A 23,046-nucleotide genomic window follows, 5' to 3' on the forward strand; every position below is an offset into this window, starting at 1 on the left:
CCAATTAAAGAATTAATTTAATTGGGAGACAAGTAATATCCCAATTACAAAAGTAATTTCAAATTATTAATTTTGAATACCCAATTTAAAATTTGTTATGATAAACCATCCTGTAAAATTTAACACGAAGATACTTCTGATATTTTAATGTTAAAATTTTTGGGCACTTTCAGTCTTGTTAGATTTGATCTGCTAATTGTTTTCTTTTGTTATTATTATTTAATTACCAATAGTTAAAAATCAAATGCAAGGATATTACAAACCCAGCACAAATCTGGGTTAATATCTTAACAGAGCAGTTTTGGCTTCATGTAGCGCGCTAAGCATATGCAATGCTATTTTGATTCTATAGCATGTGCGCTGTACAAAGTCAAAATTGCAATGTTAGAAAGCGCAAATTGACACAACTTTTAAATAACACTTTGCAACTTGTTAAATCATCTCCAAAACAAGAATATATTTCATCAAATTCCATCTAAACTGCAACCTAGTCCATTAGATCTATCAAGATAAAAAATAAAAAAATAAAAAAAGCCACTTATTGCCTCGCATATCCATTTCAAAACAAAGATTATTTGATAGGAGTTGACAGATGCGAAGATGCTAGCTGCTCTTTATCCTCGCATATCCATTTCAAAACAAAGATTATTTGATAGGAGTTGACGGATGCGAAGATGCTAGCTGCTCTTTATCCTGAAACAATTTAAAGAACATAAAATTCATACAAAATTTGAATTAACTAAATTGCTGTAGCCCATAAATATAATTTAAATTATAAACAAATTAATAAAAAATTTATACAAAAACCTGAGGTATCTCCTTTCCTTGGTTAGACTGCTAGTTGTTTGCAAATTGGCTATGGTACTATGCATAGCGCACATTGGTCCATACTATGGATCAATATCTTCATTTTCAAAATCCAAACAATCGATATGAACTGTTCAAAATGATCACCATATGAAAATGCACATAGAGACTAAATTTTACATTTTTTAGAATTTTTTTACTATTTTATTTAGATAGGTTGAAATCACTACTTTTAAATGGTCAAGAATCTTTAGATCAAGTGATTTTCTACCTATTTAAAAAGTAGTAAAAAATCTAAAAAAAATGTAAAATTTGATCGGCAAGTACATTTTCATATGGAAATCATGTTGAACAGTTCCGATCGCCCATTTGGACTTTGCAAGCAAAAAAATTGATCCATAGTACAGACCCATCCGTGCTATGCATAGCACCAAAACCTCACTCTTTAAATAAAAGAAAACAATGAACAACATAAAAACTAAAAGACCTGAGAGTGTGGTGCATTGGCCAGTGCCATCTGCTGTTGCTGAAACTGGTACCAATGCTGCTGCTGTTGCTGTTGAACTTGCATCGACTGCTGCAAATACATCTGGTACATTTGCTGGTAATACATCATTTGTTGCTGCAACTGCTGTTGCTTCTCCTGCAACGAGTTGTTGCTAGGCGAGGAATGATTTGACTGCAACTGATTTTGCTGTAAAACCTGTTCCTGTAACTGCTGTTGCTGTACCTGGAGGCAATAGTACATTTGTAGTTGGTTTTGGTTGTGTTGCCACATCTGTGATGGACACATTTGCTCTGATTGTACACCTCCATTCTATCATATTTCTTTTGTTAGTTCAACTGGATTCAGTTTATATGAGTAGGGGTTTTAACTAAAAAAAAATAATAATAATAATAATAAAAGGGGAGAAGAAACCATTGGTTGCTAGTTTTTGAAAATTACAAACACCCATTACTAGCATGAGCATTCCCTAAACCCCAAACCCCAAACCCCAAACCCTAAAACCTAAACTCTAGAGCTCAAACCTCCAAATTTGTTCCTCCTATTGTCAACTAAAAAATGAGGGTTATAGGCCAAAGAACTTCTGTTTAATGTAATCATAAGGAAGCTTTTCTATTAAATTAACCCTTATCTATGAAAGGATAAATATGATTTTACATTTATGGGTACACTATGAGCTATATATTCGCACAAGCAAACAAATGTGACAAATAGACTCTTAAAATTAAAAAAAAACAAGGTTGAAAGTGCAAAATGCACACAAACACAAACCAAAGAATATTGTGTTTGTGAAGTTCGTATTGGATTATTAGATCTTGCCAGGTCTGGATTCGAAACGGGTCGATTTTGACCCAATTCCACTTCTGACTTCGAGCGTTCGCCCTGAATTGGGCTAGCAGGCCTAATTGGGCTTATTTGGAAAGAATCGTCAGGTTTCGGGTGTATAGCTTCAGATTATGGATTTGCTCTTATCAGATTTGTAGTTGTCTCAACATCACTACTATGATCGATACCATTATTGGTATTAAAATTAGTCTGACTTTGGATGAAACTTTGTCCAAAGCTGTTTGGACAAAAAACCCACAATTTTTTTTATATATGGAGATCATTTGACTCCTCTGTTTTTGCTTGAATTTGAATAATAAGGTTCCTATAAGTGAGATAAAGTACAACAAATCTTGTTTTTCATTTGTATCTCGTAAATTTGAAATTTCTGTTTTTTTTCAAGGTGTCAAATTAAAAGATTAACAAGATCTTGGTAGCATTGAATTTTCTGTTTCTTTTATGAAATTTTGTATTTGTTTTGTAGAAAAAATGCTGTCAACTGATATTTCACTTGTTGTTTTTCTTTGCATTTATCTGGTTGAAAACATGATAAATTGGTCTAAAATAATTAGCTTCAGTGTGCATAGCTGGGGGACTGTACCTGTAAATATTTAGAGAAATGGAAATCTGAATAGCTGGGGGAAATGTGATTGCTTCAATATAATTCCTTGAGATTGACAAGAGAAAAATAAAAATGTTATGATCTGAATTGCTAAATTGAATAACAAATCTGTAAATATTTGAATTATTGAAGAGTAAATCTGGATTTAACAAGGAAATTTGATAAAACTTGAGGTCTTCATCTGTGGCCCAATTATCACAGCTCCCATGTTTTCCATACTGGGCCTGTTAGGCCCAATGCTTAATCTCATTTCTTCTTTTCCTGACTCACTCGAGCCATTGACAAAGTCAAACCTCCCTTCAACAGCTACTCCCAAATCAAGTGTCACTAATGCACACAAAATAGAAATGCTGGTTCGTGGCAGGAGAAAATAAAAATAAAGACTTTTCCATTATTAAATAATGCTTCGTGGCAACCGATATATATTTCAGTTCAATAATACGAATTTTTTTATAAACCATAATTATAAAAAATAATTTTATGAAACTAACATTATTATTTTTTTTTTTTTAAAAAATCATAAGAACCGAAATGTCATTTCGGTCCCGAAATTTTTGTTGTTTTTTGGACCGAATTGGCAATTCAGTCCCAGGTATTTTTACAATTTTCCAACGAATTTTTTTTTCAAAATCTGTGAAAACAACTGGGACCGAAATGTCAATTTGGTCCCAAAAATAAAAAAAAGGGATAGAAATGGCATTTCAGTTCTTATAGTGTTTATAAAAAAAAAAAAAGTAATATTGGATTCATAAAAATATTTTTTTCTAATTATGGTTTATAAAAAAATTCCAAAAATACTCTATTACTAAATAAATAAATATATCATTTAATCCAAACAAGAACCAAGATAGGCAGCCACATATTTAAAGTGCAAGTGATCTAATATTGGATAAATTAGTTAAATTTTTAACAATTCAGTGCACAGATAAATTTATAAGACTATACATTCACCTATTTAATGTGCACAAGAACATTATTAAATATTACTAAGTTGTCCTCATTTTCGAAAGGAAGGTTAAATGTTTCTTTCTTTATTATATTATTGCGTGTAAATTCTCCACCTAATATTCTTTCTTGATTATTATGTGTGAATATTAGGTCTCGGAGAGACAAAAGTGGCTTTGTATATTAATTTGAGGATTGTCTTATCCGATGTTGTTTATTATTATAGAGGGACCTCGGCAATTTTTCCACATATGGTGGCTCCCATGAAACAGACCATGTGGAAATATAAAATTTCAGTACAGATCACGGGACTTGTTTGACTATGAATAGGAATATGAGAATATCCCATCCCAACCAATGATTGATCAGACGTTGTTGCTGGGTCATCAGTTGATCTCTCATTCATTGAAAAACATGAGAGGAGATGCAAAGAGATCATGTAAACTAATTAATACCCGATACTAGCGGTTCAGGAGAGCTTTTAACGTTTCACTTCGTTATTTCTTTGTAGCGATCTAAAGGGATGTTAATTATGAGATTGATAAATTTTACTAGTAAAACAAGTCTCGCAACTAATTTGTTTCAACCAAGAGATAGTAAAATCAAATCTTGTTGAAGAAGAATTCAACAAGGTTTATATAATGTGCAATTTTTTTTTAATGATTTAATCTTCTTAACAAAGATTTTAAAAAAAATTAAGATTTACCTGAAAAAGATTTAAAAAAATATTAAGGTTGTGCTCTAGAAATAATGACATAGAGAAAGAGAGAAGAAAGGGAAGAGAAGGACCAGCGCTAATTTCACTCTCGCTACATCCAAATTTGGGGGTGACAAATTTCACAACTTTTGTACATCGAATAGTGGCGAAACATAGTACTATTGAGGGGGTGGTAAACCACCCTTTTATTTTATTTTTTAATCAAGTATATAGAAGTTCATGTAAATGTTATATTTTTGTACGTACATAGCGGCCCCCTATGTATTATTACAAACTTATAGAGTCTAAAAATAAAATTTGAGCAACTTCTGACTTTTTTATTTCCAATTTGCAATCTTGAGTCCTAGATTTGCGTACCATCAATATTAAAAAATTGGCAACTTCTTGGTTTCTTGCTGGAATTTGGAAAGTTAACCGTATAAAGAAAAAGAAAAAGAAAATGGAAATGTCATCAATGCTTGAAAAAAAGAAATTCCATTGAGCAATTGAGCATCTCTTCGACTCTTCCTGATCACCAATAAAGAAAACAAATTAATCAATTTTTGAAGAGGGGCGAAATCCAACAGCATATGAAAGAATTCAAAAAACAAAAACAAAGTTAAAGAAGAGGTGTAAAATTTAATTTTAAATAAGGTTTCTGTACTTTTTTAAATTATTATTCATTGTAATTTTGAGATAAAAAATGATAATTTATTTTTTTATATATAGTTTGTACACAGATGAGATTATTGCTGAATTTATTTTTTTAGGAAATCATGGGTCGAAATTTAAATAATATATGAATTTCATGTTTTTAATTTAGTTCTGATAGACATAGTATTTTGTTGATGCTAGTTATTTATTGTATCTTTTTATGAACTCAAATAGTGAAAGATTTTGTGTTATGATTTTTTTTTTAAATGATGTTTAGCCCCTCCTATATTCAAATCTTGGTTCCGCTCCTGAATTTTGAGTTTTAGTGGTGATCTATTGGTACCGATCGACTTTGCTCCTCCCTGAAAAATTTTTTGCCCCCCTCTGAATGTTTGATTTGTAATTCGGGTTAAATTTATTGTTAAAATCAAAATAAATTTCTTGAATTATGATTGGTAATTAGAATTATAAGTTAAAACATCAAAAATGATAAGTCAGGACATTAGAAAATATAAGTCAAAGTATTATTTTTTTATCGAGTATCCAATAACTTAATGGGTTTAAATCCGATAAACTATTTAAACCCGATTTGATATTTTTTTTGCCCTCCTCTCCGACGAAAATCTTGGGTCCACCCCTGTACACATCATTGCATGCATGCGTAATGGAAGATGCAATAGTAAAATGAGAAATAGAGCAGCTACTAAACCGTAAAAGAGAGAGGAGAAATAAAGAGGAAGAAGACCTCCAGGCTTCAAGGAAGAGGCGCGAAATTAATGTCTCTATATTTTAACGGATCAAAATGCAACCAACAGAACAAGTTCGACTTCCTTGTATCGAAACTAATATACGATCTGATATCAGAAGATCATGAAATAGTTATATCAGTTAGAACATACGTTCCGCTAAAATAAGTCATTTATCTTCTACGGTATGCAGTTATCGACCGATATCAGAAAATTGGGACTATTTACTAGCTATTGGTAAGAAAAGTCAGAACCGATATAAGAAAATGACAACTTATTTACAAACTTGCCACCACAGCGTTGGTCTATCAGTTTCAGATCAAAATTAGTTTAAACCGAAAGAAAATGGGCATTAAATATCCCATTTTTGTAGTAATGTGTTAGTCATCAAAGTGGAAACGTCCCAAGCTATTAAACACATTACTAAAACCAAGAATATAAAATAAAATAACTGGAAAGAAGATGACGAATTGGCAATCTTATTTTGTGAAAATAAGACCGGATCAAGCTCCTAATCTTATATTAATTGATTAATTAAAAATACGATACAACCAAAAAGTATGAAAGTGAACAATGAGTGTTGAGCATACAAAAATAGAATAAATGTTACACTTCTGATAATATTTGACCAACCAACTCAAAAGTAAAATATAAATTATATTCAAATATCCGATTTAATCTCTTTACATAATATGAAAATTAGAGCTCCATTTCATGGCAAATCACATAATTTAGAAAGCTGGGATTTGAATAAAAACATAGGAGATGCGGTCTACTCATCAAGTCTTCCTCTGATAGGAAAATAAGAGCACACGTCCGCAATAAATTCTGGAATTATTATTGTGGACCCTGCTAGTCTAGAAATGCGCAAGTCATTTGAAGGTCAACATCAAATATAGGTCTCTAGTCATTCTTCCTTTATCACATTCACATGGGTTAGTAATCAAAGTTGAAAAACACAAAAATCACAATACTAATTAATACCAAGAAAATATCAAAAGTGTTTTCCTTGTTTTTCCTTTTACATTCCTATAAGAAGATGACCAATTGTAATCCTTTTTGTTTTCGTTTTGTTTAATAAGATAGAAAGCGATCAGGCTTCCAAATTTTATAATTTATTGATAAATTAGAAATACAAAACAATCAAAAGAGACAAAAAAAAGCATGAATTGTTTAATGAATTTTGAGCATAAGAAAATGGAATATAAATGTTACATCTAGTGTTACATATGAAAGTATTAATATCTTAATTTTTAAGTGTTAATATCTTATTTTTATCTTTCAAGTATTTATATCTATGAATGTTGACGCGAGGACTAGTGTGGAGAATGAAAAAGGGAACCACAGGGGAAGAGGGTTGCACACATTTTAAAATAATAATTAGCTAGTGGGGCCATATAATTAATTAGTGGGAACCATATAATATCTTTTTAAAATAATAAATAGTGAGGATCGTATAATTAGTGGGAAACATAGTACATAATTTCTCTAAATGGGCGCCACCAGAATTTTAGGGTGCTGGAGTGAGAGTACTTAAATAATTATTCTAAAAATATATTTTATTGATAAATTAGAAATACCATACAACCAAATTGTATGAAAGTGAACAATAAGTATTGAGCATAAAAAAATAGAATAAATGTTACATTTCTGATAATATTTGACCATCCTAACTCAAAAGTAAAATAAAAACTATCTTCAAATATCCGATTTAATCTCTTTACATAATATGAAAATTAAAGCTCCATTTCATAGCAAATTACAGAAATTAGCTTGGGATTGGAATAAAAACATAAGAGATGTGGTCTACTCAAAGTCTTCGTCCGACAAGGAAACAAGAGCACATGTCCGTAGTAAATTCTGGAATTATTATTGTAGACCCTGCTAGTCTACAAATTCGCAAGTCATTTGAAGGTCTACAAATTATTATTATGGACCTGCTATTGTGGACCCTGCTAGTTTACAGGTCTCTAGTCATTCTTCTTTTATCACATTCACATGTGTAAGTTAGTAATCAAAGTGGACAAAACACAAAAAACACAATACTAATTAATACCAAAAAAAATATCAAAAGTGTTTTCCTTGTTTTTTCTTTTACATTCCTTCAAATCAAATAACTGGCCTATATGAAAATGGCAAATTCCAATCCTTTTTTGTTTTGTTTGATAAGATATGAAGGGGTCACGATTCTAATTTTATAATTTATTGATAAATTACAAATACAAAACTATCAAAAGAGACAAAAAATATATATATATCAAACATAAAGAGGCAATATGTGAGATTTATTAAGAGAAGAGTTGGCTCCATATTTTTATCCTCGACTCCATTTTAATTAGTAAGATATCTCCATTTCCATTCATTTACTCTCATTTCCATCTCTTTTACTTTTCTTTCTTTCCATTTAGGAATCCAATATGCCTCCATTTCTCCTAATATTGTGTTTTTTTATTTGTCTTTGAATTTGTTTTATATTTTTTTTCTTACCTTCATTTTTCCTTCTATATTTTTATTTTCCTATTTTTTAATTGGATAAGCATATGGACGAAAAATATAATTAATATTTAAAAATTGGATTAAATTTGTAATTTTTTTCATTTTTTTGCCCACCCCTGATCAAAATCCTGGCTACGCCACCGATATTGCACACTATATATATGTTTTTATATGAGTAATGTATTTTGTTCAACATGCTATTGTCTAATTCGAAAAGTACTAATTTGTGTAAACTATAATATATTTTCATCTCCTGTCATACTTTATTTATTTCATATCCAGTCATCTCCAGCTTTCACATTCTGAATTTAGACCTTTTTAGCATGAGTCATATTCAAAATACTATCAGTGCGTTCAATGTAAAATGAGCCACAATTCCGGTTCCAATTAAGAAAATAGTCAAGTCCAATCTAGTCAGTTTCTACTTACCATTGAAGACAAAACTTCGAATAAGACGTCATACATGACAGAATAGCAGTTAGCACTAGAACGACTCAAGAGAGAATTCTTGTGGTCAACTTTTTTCTAACCATACATCTCCCTTTAATTATAAGAAGAGAAGAACTCTGTGAGAGAGAAACCCATTGCCATCATTTCACAAATCATGGAACGTTGTTATAGCGTGCTCACTATTCACCTCCTCTTAAGTCTCTTAACCTTATCCTCTTTTTCTCTCGCTGCCATAGTAACCACTAGTAAAACTGATCGATCAGCACTTCTCTCCTTCAAGTCCCAAATACATGATGACCCATTTGGAGTCCTCTCCTCATGGAACGAGTCACTGCACCACTGTCAATGGCAAGGGATCTTGTGTGGCCGCCACCATCCTGATAGAGTGACTGCTCTCATTCTCGACTCCAAACAATTGTCAGGTTATATATCTCCATCTCTAGCAAATCTCACGTTTCTCCAAAGGATGAGTCTCTCTGATAACCAGCTTAGAGGAAGCATCCCGGTAGAGATGGGATACTTGGGTAGGCTACGTTTTCTCAACTTGAGTGTGAATTTTCTCGATGGTAGCATTCCATCTACTCTATGTAATTGTTCAAATCTAGAAGTTATTACTTTGAAATCTAATAATCTCCATGGAACCATCCCATCTAACTTAGCGCAATGGAAAGAATTGAAAAAAATCAGTCTGAAGAATAACTTCCTCACAGGAGGCATACCATTGGAATTCGGCCTCATCCCACAGCTCCAGTATTTATCACTATCTGTCAATAATCTCACAGGATCAATTCCTTCGACCTTGGGCAACCTTAGTAGCCTAATCTATCTTTATCTTTACCAAAATAATTTTGATGGCGATATTCCAGATGACTTAGGCAAACTTACTAACCTATCATATATTTTTCTTTACAATAATAACTTCACAGGTTCCATCCCACCTACCTTTGGTAACCTTACCGAACTATCACTTCTCTATCTTTTCCAAAATAGCATTAGTGGTCACATCCCGTCAGGCTTGGGCAACCTTACTAACTTACAGCAACTTTATGTTGAGATTAATAAATTCTATGGTTCCATCCCACATACCTTGGGTAATCTTCAAAGTTTATCAGATATTGATCTTTCCACAAATATGTTAAGTGGATTCATCCCTGATGAACTTGGGAAGCTTGAAAACCTCCAATTTTTTAACATTTACCAGAACAACATCTCGGGCGAAATACCACCCTCTCTTTTCAATCTCTCAGCATTGTCTACTATGGAACTTACTACTAACCAGCTTACTGGAACTCTACCTTTTGATATGTGCAATTCTTTACCAAAGTTAAAACATCTACGCCTCCATAACAATCAACTCAAAGGACAGATCCCACAATCCATATCCAACTGTTCTGCTCTTATTGATGTTGGCTTAAGTAATAATTACTTCAGTGGCATGATACCATCTAGCTTGGGAGCCTTACAAAATCTTCAAGAAGTTGTTTTTGCTTCTAATCAACTAGAAGCGAAGAGACCACTTGACTGGAGTTTCATGGATGCTTTGACCAATTGTACTTTGTTAGAAACTTTACAACTTCACAACAACCAACTACGAGGAGTGTTACCTAGTTCTATAACAAACCTTTCTAATAGTCTTCTTACACTCACACTGTCTAGTAACCCAATTTCTGGAAGCATACCAGCAGAGCTCCGAAAACTCAATAACTTAAACTGGCTTGACCTAAGCAGAATGTTTCTCAGTGGCAGCATTCCAGTAGAAATTGGTAATCTTTTCAAACTGGGAGCATTATATCTGGAAAATAACATGATTTCAGGTCAAATCCCCGTAATTCTTGCCAACCTCACCCAAATGACCCAGCTATATCTAGAAAATAATGCATTAGAAGGGAGTATACCACCAGAGTTAAGTAGCATGAAATTATTAGAAACCATGAAAGTTTCAAATAATAAGTTGGTAGGTGAAATTCCCAAAGAAATCATGGGTCTTCCTTCTCTTTCCATCAGTTTGGACTTGTCACACAATTATCTAACTGGCATCTTGTCACCAGAAATTGGTAACTTGAAAAACCTACAATCAATTAATCTCTCGAATAACGAGTTAAGTGGGGAGATTCCTAGCACAATTGGTGAATGCCAGGTACTTCAATCCCTTTATCTTGATAGCAATCTGTTAAGAGGAACAATTCCATCCAGCTTGAGCAAACTAACAGGGTTGCAAATCCTTGATGTCTCTAACAACTCGTTCTCTGGTCGAGTCCCTGAATTCCTGGCCACAATGAACTTACAACATTTGAATATTTCCTTCAATAATTTCGAGGGGGAATTACCAAAAGAAGGAATTTTCAAGAATGCCAGTGGTCTAGATGTAAGAGGAAATCCAAAGCTTTGTGGTGGAGTACCTCAAATGCATTTGTCACACTGCATTTCACAACCTTCCACACAGAGAAATCACTTCCGAAGAAACATGGTGCTCATACCCTCTATTGTTGGTTCTTTTATTTGTATAACTGCAATAATTTGCTTAGTAGTGATTTATTATACCAGAAAGAACCCTCGAAACAAACCACAATCTGATAAAGGTTTGAAATATGGGTTAGAGCCTATTTCATACAACAACCTTCTTAGAGCTACTGAAAATTTCTCCCCGAATAATCTAATTGGAAAAGGTTCATTTGGAGAAGTTTACAAAGCCGTTATGAGCTTCGAGAATGAGACAACCGTTGCGGTGAAGGTGTTAAACCTTGAGAAACACCATGCTTCTAGAAGTTTCTTTTCTGAATGCGAGGCATTAAAAAATGTGAGACATCGGAACCTTATAAAAGTGATGAGTTTGTGCTCTAGCATAGACCACCAAGGTAATGATTTCAAGGCTTTGGTTTTTGAGTTCATGCCAAATGATAGCTTGGCCACATGGTTGCATCCAAATGCATGGACGGATCAGCCATTCAGAAGCCTCAGCCTCATCCAGAGATTGAACATTGCATTTGATGTAGCGACAGCACTAGATTATCTCCATTACCATTTACCTGCACCAATCGTGCATTGTGATCTCAAACCTAGTAATGTACTTTTGGATGATGACATGACTGCACATGTGAGTGATTTTGGATTAGCAAGGTTTTTGCTTGAACCTGATACCATGCCTTCTCAATCAATGTCGAGCACTGGTGGAATCAAAGGTTCTATTGGCTACATTCCTCCAGGTATATATAACAAAGCTTATTATTTGATATTTTTTTTAGTATGCTTCTGTACTAAATTTAGGGTTGTAACTATTAACTTTTCATTGTCTAGAGTATGGGATGGGTGGTCGACCATCGGTAGAAGGAGATGTCTACAGCTACGGTGTTCTTCTACTTGAGATTTTCACTGGAGTAAGTCCAACCGACGAGAGAATCAGAGATGGTTTGAGCCTTCAGAAGCAAGTTGAGATGGCTTTCCCCGACCAAGTCATGGACATTGTCGACCCTAAATTATTCTCTGAAACAGATGGAGAACACAATCTATATGCACCTGAAAATGTCTATAGTTGTTTGGTTTCAGTGATTCAATGTGGTCTTCTGTGCTCCAAAGAGTCGCCGAAAGAGCGCATTTCTATCAAAGATGTTACCAAGGAGTTGAACTCAGCACGAACAAAGGTGCTTAGGCCATAGAGATGGAGAATAATAGGATCAAAAGAGAAGAGGAAGGGATCCACTAAATATGTATTATATGTAAAATTGGGCAATGGTTGTGGTAATTTATGGTGTTGTAGTATATATGTTGTAATAATGAATTGGTGAAAGTAACAGCTAAAATTGATATGATTTTTAATACAATTTTATGAATTTTGAAATAAATGGAATTGAACCAGGTTCTAATTGGATGATCAGAATTCCAAACTAAAAAATTATTCAAAAACCGTGGCGGATCTGTGTGGGGATGCACCTAGCTACTATCTTCGAATCTGGATCCTCTGCATTACCTCACCATTTGAGTTTCAATCCAGACTGTCTGATCATAATCCGGATCAATCCCGTCAAACTTTTAATGCACATGGATCCTTTGAGATTCGTGCTAATATGTAATGAATGGATCAGATTCAAACCAAAAAAAAAATGTGTCTTAGGTGATATGAATTCCTTTCTCTTCTTTGACAGTGGGCCGGTGGCCTGACTGAGAATCAAGGCCCAATGAAAGATTCTCAAATCTTAAAACACATGATTGTTGTCACCTTATTGTCACGTGGCGATTGTAATAACAGTCAAAAAAATGTCTTATTGTAGTCGAAGAAAAGCACCACGTGATTGTAGATATCAATGTATAAACACTTTATTTATTCCAGATTAGATATGCATATGATTTAGGTGGGCAAAAATAAAAAAAAAATTGCAGGAAGGACCTTTATTTTATTTTATTTACAAAATATGTTAAAGCTTTTTTTTTAATTATCAAAGCAAGATGATTTACACTTTTTAGCAATTGGAGATGCAAAAATCAGATAAAATAGATTTAACAGCAAATGATCAAGCAAAAAAGAAAATTTCAAAATTCCAACAGAAAATAAGAAATTTCCAATTGAGCTACTTTATTTAATGAACTTTACATTTTGGCTGATTTCATTTGAGCAACATAACAACACTATTTGGGTTTTATTTCTACTGATTTAAATAGCACAACCTCCAATTAAATAATTAATTGTATGTCAAACTAATTTGGAGAGAAGTAATATCCCAGTTACAAAAGTAATTTCAAATTATTGATTTTGAATACCCAATTTGAAATTTGTTATGATAAACCATCATGTAAATTTAACACTAAGATATTTTTTATATTTTCATGCAGCGCACTAAGCATATGCAATGCTATTTTGATTCTATAGCCTGTGTGATGTACAATGTCAAAACTGCAATGTTAAAAAACGTAAATTGACACAACTTTTAAGTAACACTGTGCAATTTGTTAAATCATCTCCAAAACAATAATATATTTCATCAAATTCCACCTAAACTACAACCTAGTCCATTAGATCTATCAAGATAAAAAAAAAAAAAAAAGCCACTAATTGCCTCACATATCCATTTCAAAACAAAGATTATTTGATAGGAGTTGACGGATGCGAAGATGCTACCTGCTCTTTATCCTGCAAACAATTAAAAGAACACAAAATTCATACAAATTTTGAATTAACTCAAGTGCTGTAGCCCATAAATATAATTTAAATTATAAACAAATTAATAAAAAATTTATAAAAAAACGTGAGGGATCTCCTTTCCTTGGTTAGACTGCTAGTTGTTTGCAAATTGGCTATGGTACTATGCATAGCGCACATTGGTCCGTACTATGGATCAATATCTTCGTTTTCAAAATCCAAACAGTCGATATGAACCGTTCAAAATGATCACCATATGAAAATGTATGTAGAGACTGTTATGAATATAGTGGATGGTCCATTTATTTGTAACTCCCAATATTAATCCCCACTACCCCACTACCATTGGAATTTATATCCCACTACTATTTAGAATTCATTTTCATATTTATTATTGTAATGGCTTTTCATTTAGAATTGGTAGCCTATAAATAGAGGCATTGTAATATATTGTATTGTACACATATGAGAAATGTATGAATAAAGATATTGCCATATTTTTCTCTCTCTATCTTGCTTATTCTTCTTTATGCTTGTTCATATTTATTTTATAACACGTTATCAGCACGAGAGCTCTACTAGTTGAAAATTCGAGGTAATTTTAGTAACTTTTATTTCAATTTTATTTATATAAATAATACTTCCTAGTAATTGCTAAATGAAATAAGTTATCAATTTATTTATATTTATTTTGAGATGTATAGTATGATTCATAAAATTTTATATGAAGTGCATTTTTTATTTAATCTTCCCGAAGAAGATTTAAAAGAAAAATCTTCTTGAAGTAGATTTATATGATGTATAAATATTGTATAGTGGTTCATATTTTTTTTCTTCAATAATTGAATCTTCTTGAAGAGGATTTCAAGAGATATTACGAAAATTCTCAATTTTATAAAATGCACCGAGCAATTGGCCCGAAGCCATTGTAGCCATTTTATCAACTTGAAGAAGATTTCCAAAGATATTAAGAAGATCTTCTTGAAGAAGATATAAAGAAAAATTATATGATGCGCAAATTTATCATGATGTTTATATATATTTTTTTTCAATAATTTAATCTTCTTGAAGAAGTTAAAAGATATTCTAAGTTGATTTATTATCTCTTTATGGTTGAAGAGATTATAATAAGTTGTTGGACAAAATAATTCAATTTGTTTTGCTTCATTTCTTGAAGTAAATATAGCATTATTATCATGATGATTATTACAAAAATACATATTTCCACCTGAAGTGGAAAGATAATGAAAAAAAATTTAAATAATGTGCAAAAATTAATGTGATGTTCATATTTTTTTTTTAATAATTTAATCTTCCTGACGAAGATTTCTGTGGCTCACAAAAATTAATATGAGAATATTTTAATATATCTTCTTGAAGAAGATTTCAATAAGATTTATATGATGTGGAATTTTTTGATGTACTATTTCCGAAGAAGATTCAAGAAATATTTCGAGTTTATACATTATCTTTTACATTATATTATGTTAATGAAATGACCCGAAGCCATATGAATATAAATTATATTAATGAAATTGGCCTGAAGCTATTTCATCAATTTTATCAATTGATCTGAAGTTCAATTATAATAAATTATTGAAGCCACATGTCTTGTTCTGGTTGAACAAAATAATAGTTACACATGAAGTGGAAAATAATATGATGGACAAACTATTAGATATGGACGTGATAATAAAGAAAAAGTGCATCATTCCACTAGAAGTGGAAAAATAAATGAACAAAAAGAATTATCACTAGAAGTGGAGAAATAATTAGAAAGTAAAGAGAATGGCAAATAAGAAAATTCATACCATTATTAGTCATGTACCTGTTGTACGCCAATGTACCTGTAGTACATCAAAACATTATATTGAACTATTATGGACAAACTCAATTTAGTCAAATGATTTGACATTATTTGAATGATGAAAAAGAGATATATAAAATAGGTGACATTTATGAAAAATTGAGCCCTCACTGTTTGAAAAAAAAATATAATATATCAAACTTATACAAAATTATTTGAAAAGAGATGATTTACTTTCATAAATCATTTAATTTTCTATTAATACAATGCCCTAAAAGAAGCTTGTTCGTTTCTATTAATACAATGCCTTAAAGAAGCTTATCTATTTCATTAGAGGTATTACATTATAAGGTGGAATTTTAATTTTTATCTTTTATGTTGTTACAGAAAATTGTTAGATAAGAAAAAAAATGAATAGTTGTTCATTCTTTATTTTGAAAAATGAATTAATACTTATTTATTATTTATATTGATTGTAGTGCATAAAAAAATGTAAATATAAGATAAAATTTGCTTATTTATGTTTAATTTTTTTAATACTACTTTTTTATTCTTTTTATTATTGATTATTATTGAAATGGTGTTTATTTATTTTTATAAAAAAAATTGATTGAAAGCTCCAGAAGAGTTATTTTGTTGTTACCTGGAGGAATACATATTTATATTGATGATGATGTATTATATTCTTATAAGTCTCAAATAAATTTGTTAAGTTTTAATAATATCCACTGAAATGGATATCACATTGAGACAACTAATGAAAAAAAATATTGAATATATGAGAAACAATGCATATTGAAAATAAATTGCATATGTTTTTTCTCTGACTTGTACTACACATATATTTGTGCAATTGAAACACATGTTATTCTAAACCAGAAGTTTACATACAAGAATATGTTTATAGTTTGGTATGACCAGTTGGACCATTCCGGATCAATAGTGATGCGAAAAATAATAGATAATTATTATGAACATTCATCAAAGAACTAGAAGATTCTTTTATCTGATGAATTTTTTTTGTGTTGGTTTTATTTCTAGAACGTATACAATATGATATTTGTGGAACAATATATCCAACATGTGAACCATTTGATTATTTTATGATTTTAATTGATGCATCAATAAGATGGTCACATGTATGTTTATTATCAAATCGCAACCTGGCGTTTGCGAAATTACTTGCTCAATAGATTTGATTAAAGAGCATAATCTAATTATGAAAATACGTCTAGACAATATCGAAATTAATGTTAAACATCCTGTAGATGTTCGTATATAAAAAGAAGATATGATATTTTACATACAACAAAACTAATTCGCATCATGCCAACTAGCTATTATAAAGCTTCCCCTTATAATTAGTTTTTGGTCACATACCTAATATTTCCCATATAAGAATTTTTGAATGTGCGGTATATGTTATAATTGCTCCACCACAACGCACTAAAATGGGATATCAAAGAAAGTTGAGAATTTATATTGAATTTGAATCTCCATATATAATATAGTATCTAGAACCATTGATGGGAGATTTATTCATGGCTAATTTTGCCGGTTGTGATTTAGATGAATAAAAAATTCCCAACTTAGGGGAGAAAACTATCAGCTGAAAAAAATATATTAGTATGAATTATTATTGTCTTATTTTGATCCTCGTACTAAAGAATGTGAATTAAATGTTCAAAAGATAATTCATTTGAAAAGATTAGTAAATTAATTGCCAGACACACTCACAGACTCAAAGAAAGTGACCAAATCACATGTACCAGCTGCTAATGCTCCAATTAAAGTTGGTGTCCCTGTTGGACAGACTAATTATAACACGCATGAAGCGTGGAAAAGCAATCGGTTCCAAAGATTAAAAATATAAAAATCCTCAAAAAAGAAAAGGGGCAAAGAATGAAAATGGTCAAGTCGAGGATATGATAATTTCAGATAAAACTCCAGAAGAGAATAAAATTATAAGTAATATTGAAGTTCCAGCAGAAACTCAGGTATCTGAAATTCATGAAAATAATGAGATCTCGATAAATTATATCATGAATGAAATAAGATGGAACCGAGATGAAATTGATATCAATAATATTTTTGTATATAATATAGCGCTAAACATAATAAATATTGAGGATCATGACTAGAAGTCTATTAAAGAATGTCGACAAAGAAATGATTTGCCAAAATAGAAAAGTGCAATTGAGGTAGAGTTAAACTATCTTGACAAATGAAAAGTTTTTGGACTTGTAGTCCTTGTACCTCAAGGTATAAAACCAGTAGGATATAAATGAATATTTATGAGAAAATAAAATGGAAAATATGAAATTTTGAGATATACTCACCTGTGGTGGATCCAACAACCTTTTGATATATAATTAGTCTGGCAGTCTATGAAGGACTTAATTTGCACCTGATGGATATTGTTACAGCCTATTTAAATGGCTCGCTTGATAATGATATTTATATGAAAATCTCTGAAGGATTTAAGATGCCTGAAGCATATAATTTAGGTTCTCGAGAACATTATTCAGTTAAATTGAATAAATTTTTATATCGATTAAAGCAATATGGACGCATATGCTATAATCGTTTAAGTGAATATTTATTGAAACATGGATATAAGAATGATATGACCTGTCCATGTATTTTCATGAAAAGATATAGAAATGATTTTATATTAATTGCAGTTTATGTTGACGATCTAAGTATCATTGGAACTCCTGAAGAGTTTCCAAAAGAATAAAATTTAAAGGAAGAATTTGAGATAAAAGATCTTGGAATAACAAAGTTTTGCATTGGATTGCAAATTTAACATTTAAAAGTGATATTTTTATGCATCAAGAAAATTATATTGCAAGAGTGCTGAAATAATTTTATATGGATAAATAACATTCATTAAGCACGATAGTTGTAAGATCATTAGATGTGAATAAAGATCATTTAGACCTCGAGAAAATGATGAAAAACTATTTGGTCAATTATATCTTGATGGACATATCATAGTGCAATATGAGCACTTATATATCTTGATGGACATATCATAGTACCATATCATAGTGCAATATGAGCACTTATATATCTTGATGGACATACAATGCATGATGTATCATTTGATGTAAATTTAGCAAGATATAGTTCTTCACTCATGCGAAGATATTGGCATATAATTAAACATATATTTCGCTACCTATGAGAAAATTTAGCAATACACAAAAGCAAGCCGAGTATGTGTTTGGTTAAGATATGTGATTCAACACATTTATCAGACATGCAGCTTATCTTTTAGAGAAATAATCCTGATATTGTATGTATTGCTCAATGAAAGAAATGATACGTTAAAGGAGATAGAACAAAACATATTTCACCAAAATTCTTTTTCACGTATGATCTCCAAAAGAATAATGTTATTAATGTTCAGCAAATTCGTTCAAGTGAAAAATCCAGCAGATTTATTCACTAAAGCACTCCCTACTGCAATATTCAAAAAGCTAGTTCGTAATATTGGAGTTCGCCAACTTAAAAATCTTGATTGATACTGTCATGAGGGGGAGTTAATATGCACTATATTTTCCTTAACCATGGTTTTTCCCACTAGGTTTTCCTGGTAAGAATGTAGTTGCGTATTTAGAAGAATACTGTACTCTTTTTTCTTCACTAGGTTTATATCCCATAGGGTTTTTCCTAGTAAGGTTTTAATGAGACATATTCTTATGTAATGGACATCCAAGGGGAGTGTTATGAATATAGTGGATGGTTCATTTATTTGTAACTCTCAATATTAATCCCCACTACCCCACTACCATTGGAATTTATATCCCAATACTATTTATAATTCATTTTCATATTTATTATTGTAATGGTTTTGCATTTACAATTGGTAGCCTATAAATAGAGGCATTGTAATCTTGTATTGTACACATATGAGAAATGTATGAATAAAGATATTGTCATATTTTTCTCTCTCTATCTTGTTTATTCTTCTTTATGCTTGTTCATATTTATTTTATAACAGAAACTAAATTTTACATTTTTTAGAATTTTTTTTACTATTTTATTTAGATAGGTTGACATCACTACTTTTAAATGCTCAATAATCTTGAGATCAAGTGATTTTCTACCTATTTAAAAAATAGTGAAAAAAATCTAAAAAAAATGTAAAATTTGATCTGCATGTACATTTTCATATGGAAATCATGTTGAACGGTACAGATCGCTCATTTGGACTTTGCAAGCAAAAAAATTGATCCATAGTATGGACCAATCAGCGCTATGCATCACTTAAATAAAAATGTATTCAAATAAATAAATAAATAAATAAACAACATAAAAACTAAAGACTTGAGAGTGAGGTGTATTGGCTAGTGCCATCTGCTGTTGCTGAAACTGGTACCAATGCTGCTGTTGTTGCAGTTGAACTTGCATCGACTGCTGCAAATACATCTGATACATTTGCTGGTAATACATAATCTGTTGCTTCTCCAGTAAAGAGTTGTTGCTAGGCGAGGAATGACCTGACTGCAACTGATTTTGCTGTAAAACCTGTTGCTGTAACTGATGTTGCTGTAACTGGAGGCAATAGTACATCTGTTGTAGTTGGTTTTGGTTGTGTTGCCACACCTGAGATGGACACACTTGCCCTGATTATACGCCTCCATTCTACCATTTTTTTTTTTGTTAGTTCAACTGAATTCAGTTTATATGAGTAGGCGTCTTCAATCAAAAAATAATAATAAATGAAGGGAAGAAGAAACCATTGGTTGCTGGTATTTTGAAAATTACAAGCACCCATTACTAGCATGAGCATTCCCTAAACCCTAAACCCTAAAACCTAAACTCTAGAGATCAGACCAAGGTAATTTCTCCAAGGGCCCTCCAAATTTATTCCTCCTATTGTTCATCACACCTCTCTAAATTTCTAACTCAAATCACTTGTCTAATGAGAACATAATATAGTTTTCACAATAATTTAGATGGAAATTTTTAAATTCACTCTTGTCAACTAAAAAATGAGGGTCATAGGCCAAAGAACTTCTGTTAAATATAATCGTAAGGAAGCTTTTGTATTAAATTAACCCTTCTCTATTAAAGGATACATGTGATTTTACATTTTTGGGTTGTAAAATGAGGGCTATGAGCTATGTTGTAAACAAATAAAAAAATGGCTAACCTAACAGAGAAGACAGAGAGAGTTTCTGCAGCAAAATCTTTAATTAACTTGTTATTCTCGTACACCACAAATACAAATACAAAAGCTGATTATATAGCCTCACATACACAAAACTGACTACCTAAATTTAGAACTTTTGAATCCCTAAATTAACTAACAGCTCTTCTATATTAGCTACTGTTACAAATAAATAATGTTAAATATAGCCCCACTAACATTAAATAACTACCCACTAACATTAAATAACTACCCACTTATATTTCTGCTGCAACAAATCTAAATATAGCTGAAACACGTCTAAAGCACGTCTAATCTAATTTTGACCTTCAACAGTTTGTGTTTCAACAAGCTATATATTCGCACAAGCAAGCACATGTGACAAATAGACTCTTAAAATAAAAAAAATAAAAAAGTACAAAATGCACAAGAACACTGACCAAATATTGTGCCAAGGCTCCTGTAGGAAATGTCTGATATGGCGGTTGTGAAGTCTGTATTGGATTATTAGATCTTGCCAGGTCTGGATTCAAAACAGGTCGATCTTGACCCAATTCCACTTTTGACTTCGAGCATTCGCCCTAAATTGGGCTAGAAGGCCTAATTGGGCTTATTTGCAAAGACTCGTCAGGTTTCGGGTCTATAGTTTCAAATTCTGGATTTGCTCTTACCAGGTCGGTTTTCTCAACATCGATCACTACTATAATCGATACTGTTATCGCTAGTTAAATTATTATCAGGTGCAGGAATAGCAAAGTTGGTTTTTAATTCTAGATTTTGAGTTTCCTTCAGTACTATTGATTCCGAATTCGGTTGCAAAATCACCTCCTTTTCTCCTAAAGGGTGTGATCGGAACAAAATAGATATAGAGTTCAATAGATTTCAATTCAATAGAGACGATTTTCAATTGAATTTTGTTGATCGGAATCAAAATAGAAAAGAATTGAATTCATCTCTAATTTTTGATTGGAAGCGTGCATAATCAAAAGAAATGATTTCACTTTAAGAGAAAATTACACTTTTATCCTTGTTATTATTTAGTATACAGATACAATAACTGTTTTTCTTTGTGCTTTTTCAGAAAAATCAGATATTATTGATCTATTTTTATGACAGGCTTATTAATAATTGGAAAAGGGATTCATTTGACAACCGTAGCATTCATTAATAATACTAAGATTCTTAACACTCATATCCTTACATAATACTAAGACTCTTAACAGGCTTGAAGCTGCAGAAATCAGATGTGAGGCTTCAGATTTATCAACAACATTTAAAATCCAAAGACGTATTTAATTTGCAACAAACACAACAAATAAAAATACAACTTAACAGAAAATTAATTTATTTTCTTGCATATTCAATTAATTAATAAATCAACCAATCCAATGCACTAAGTGGATTAATCTAATCTTTAATTTGCAACAAACATAATTAGTAGATTAACCTAAGTTAACTTGGGGATTAACCTGTACTATTTAAATAGTAAAACATTGAATCACAATATAATAAATACAATAATTGAAAAAGGGATTCATCCTTAATAAGATCATTGGAAGTAATTTGGTACTTGCGTAAAGTATCACAATGAAATTAAAAAAAAAAAAATTAGCCTGAATTGGAAAAGAGATTAACCTAGATACTTGCGTTAGAGTAAATCCTTAATCACTAGAAATTGCTGGTTCGTTGGAACCTCGTTTTATTTATTCTTTCTATTTTTTTTTTGTCTTCTTTCGCTTTGGTAGAGACCTCACAAGCTATAGAAGAGAAGGGTATCGCAGGAAAAATATCATACTTCACTTCCGCAGAAACAATTCTTGTCAAATCTCTACCTTTTTGGCCGGATTTCTCTTCGCGATTTCGACGCCTTCAAATCGTGCCAATTCGTTTCTTTTCCAGTTGATCGTTCTCTTCCGATCAGACGAGCAGCGTCAATTCTATTTCTGTTTCTCGCTTACGCTAGAAAAGCTCCTTTCCGATCAGACCCAAAATGGCCTCATTTTTCTCTAGCTTTGCTCTTTTATTGCTAGTGGAATCACAGTGGCTGGTCCACGCCTTCCTGGTTTGTGCGGGTTTTCAATAAAGGTCTACAAACTGTAGACAAAAATAAGGTTATCTCAATTATGAGTGTGATGCTATGGTACTTCGCAAAGCACACATTGATCCGTACTATGGATTCATATTTTCATTTTCAAAGTCC

The 23,046-nt window shown here is 31.5% G+C and overlaps 2 protein-coding genes across 2 annotated transcripts; one reads left to right on the plus strand and one right to left on the minus strand.

The window, feature by feature from the left end:
- Positions 1 to 618: 618 nt before the first annotated feature.
- Positions 619 to 21,527, minus strand: LOC144548977 (uncharacterized). The gene is made up of 3 exons (XM_078297716.1): positions 21,287 to 21,527; positions 1,295 to 1,624; positions 619 to 693 (listed from the first exon to the last, which is right to left on the minus strand). The coding sequence occupies exons 2-3, from the start codon at positions 1,598 to 1,600 to the stop codon at positions 646 to 648; spliced, it is 354 nt and encodes a 117-aa protein (XP_078153842.1). The 5' UTR covers positions 1,601 to 1,624; positions 21,287 to 21,527; the 3' UTR covers positions 619 to 645.
- On the plus strand, positions 8,822 to 12,548 carry LOC144548964 (uncharacterized). Its single transcript, XM_078297702.1, has 2 exons — positions 8,822 to 11,950; positions 12,042 to 12,548. The coding sequence occupies exons 1-2, from the start codon at positions 8,902 to 8,904 to the stop codon at positions 12,398 to 12,400; spliced, it is 3,408 nt and encodes a 1,135-aa protein (XP_078153828.1). The 5' UTR covers positions 8,822 to 8,901; the 3' UTR covers positions 12,401 to 12,548.
- Positions 21,528 to 23,046: the final 1,519 nt, after the last annotated feature.

Source organism: Carex rostrata, chromosome 34 (genome assembly GCF_964058835.1).
Source record: "Carex rostrata chromosome 34, lpCarRost1.2, whole genome shotgun sequence".
In the NCBI taxonomy this organism is placed as follows: Eukaryota; Viridiplantae; Streptophyta; class Magnoliopsida; order Poales; family Cyperaceae; genus Carex; species Carex rostrata.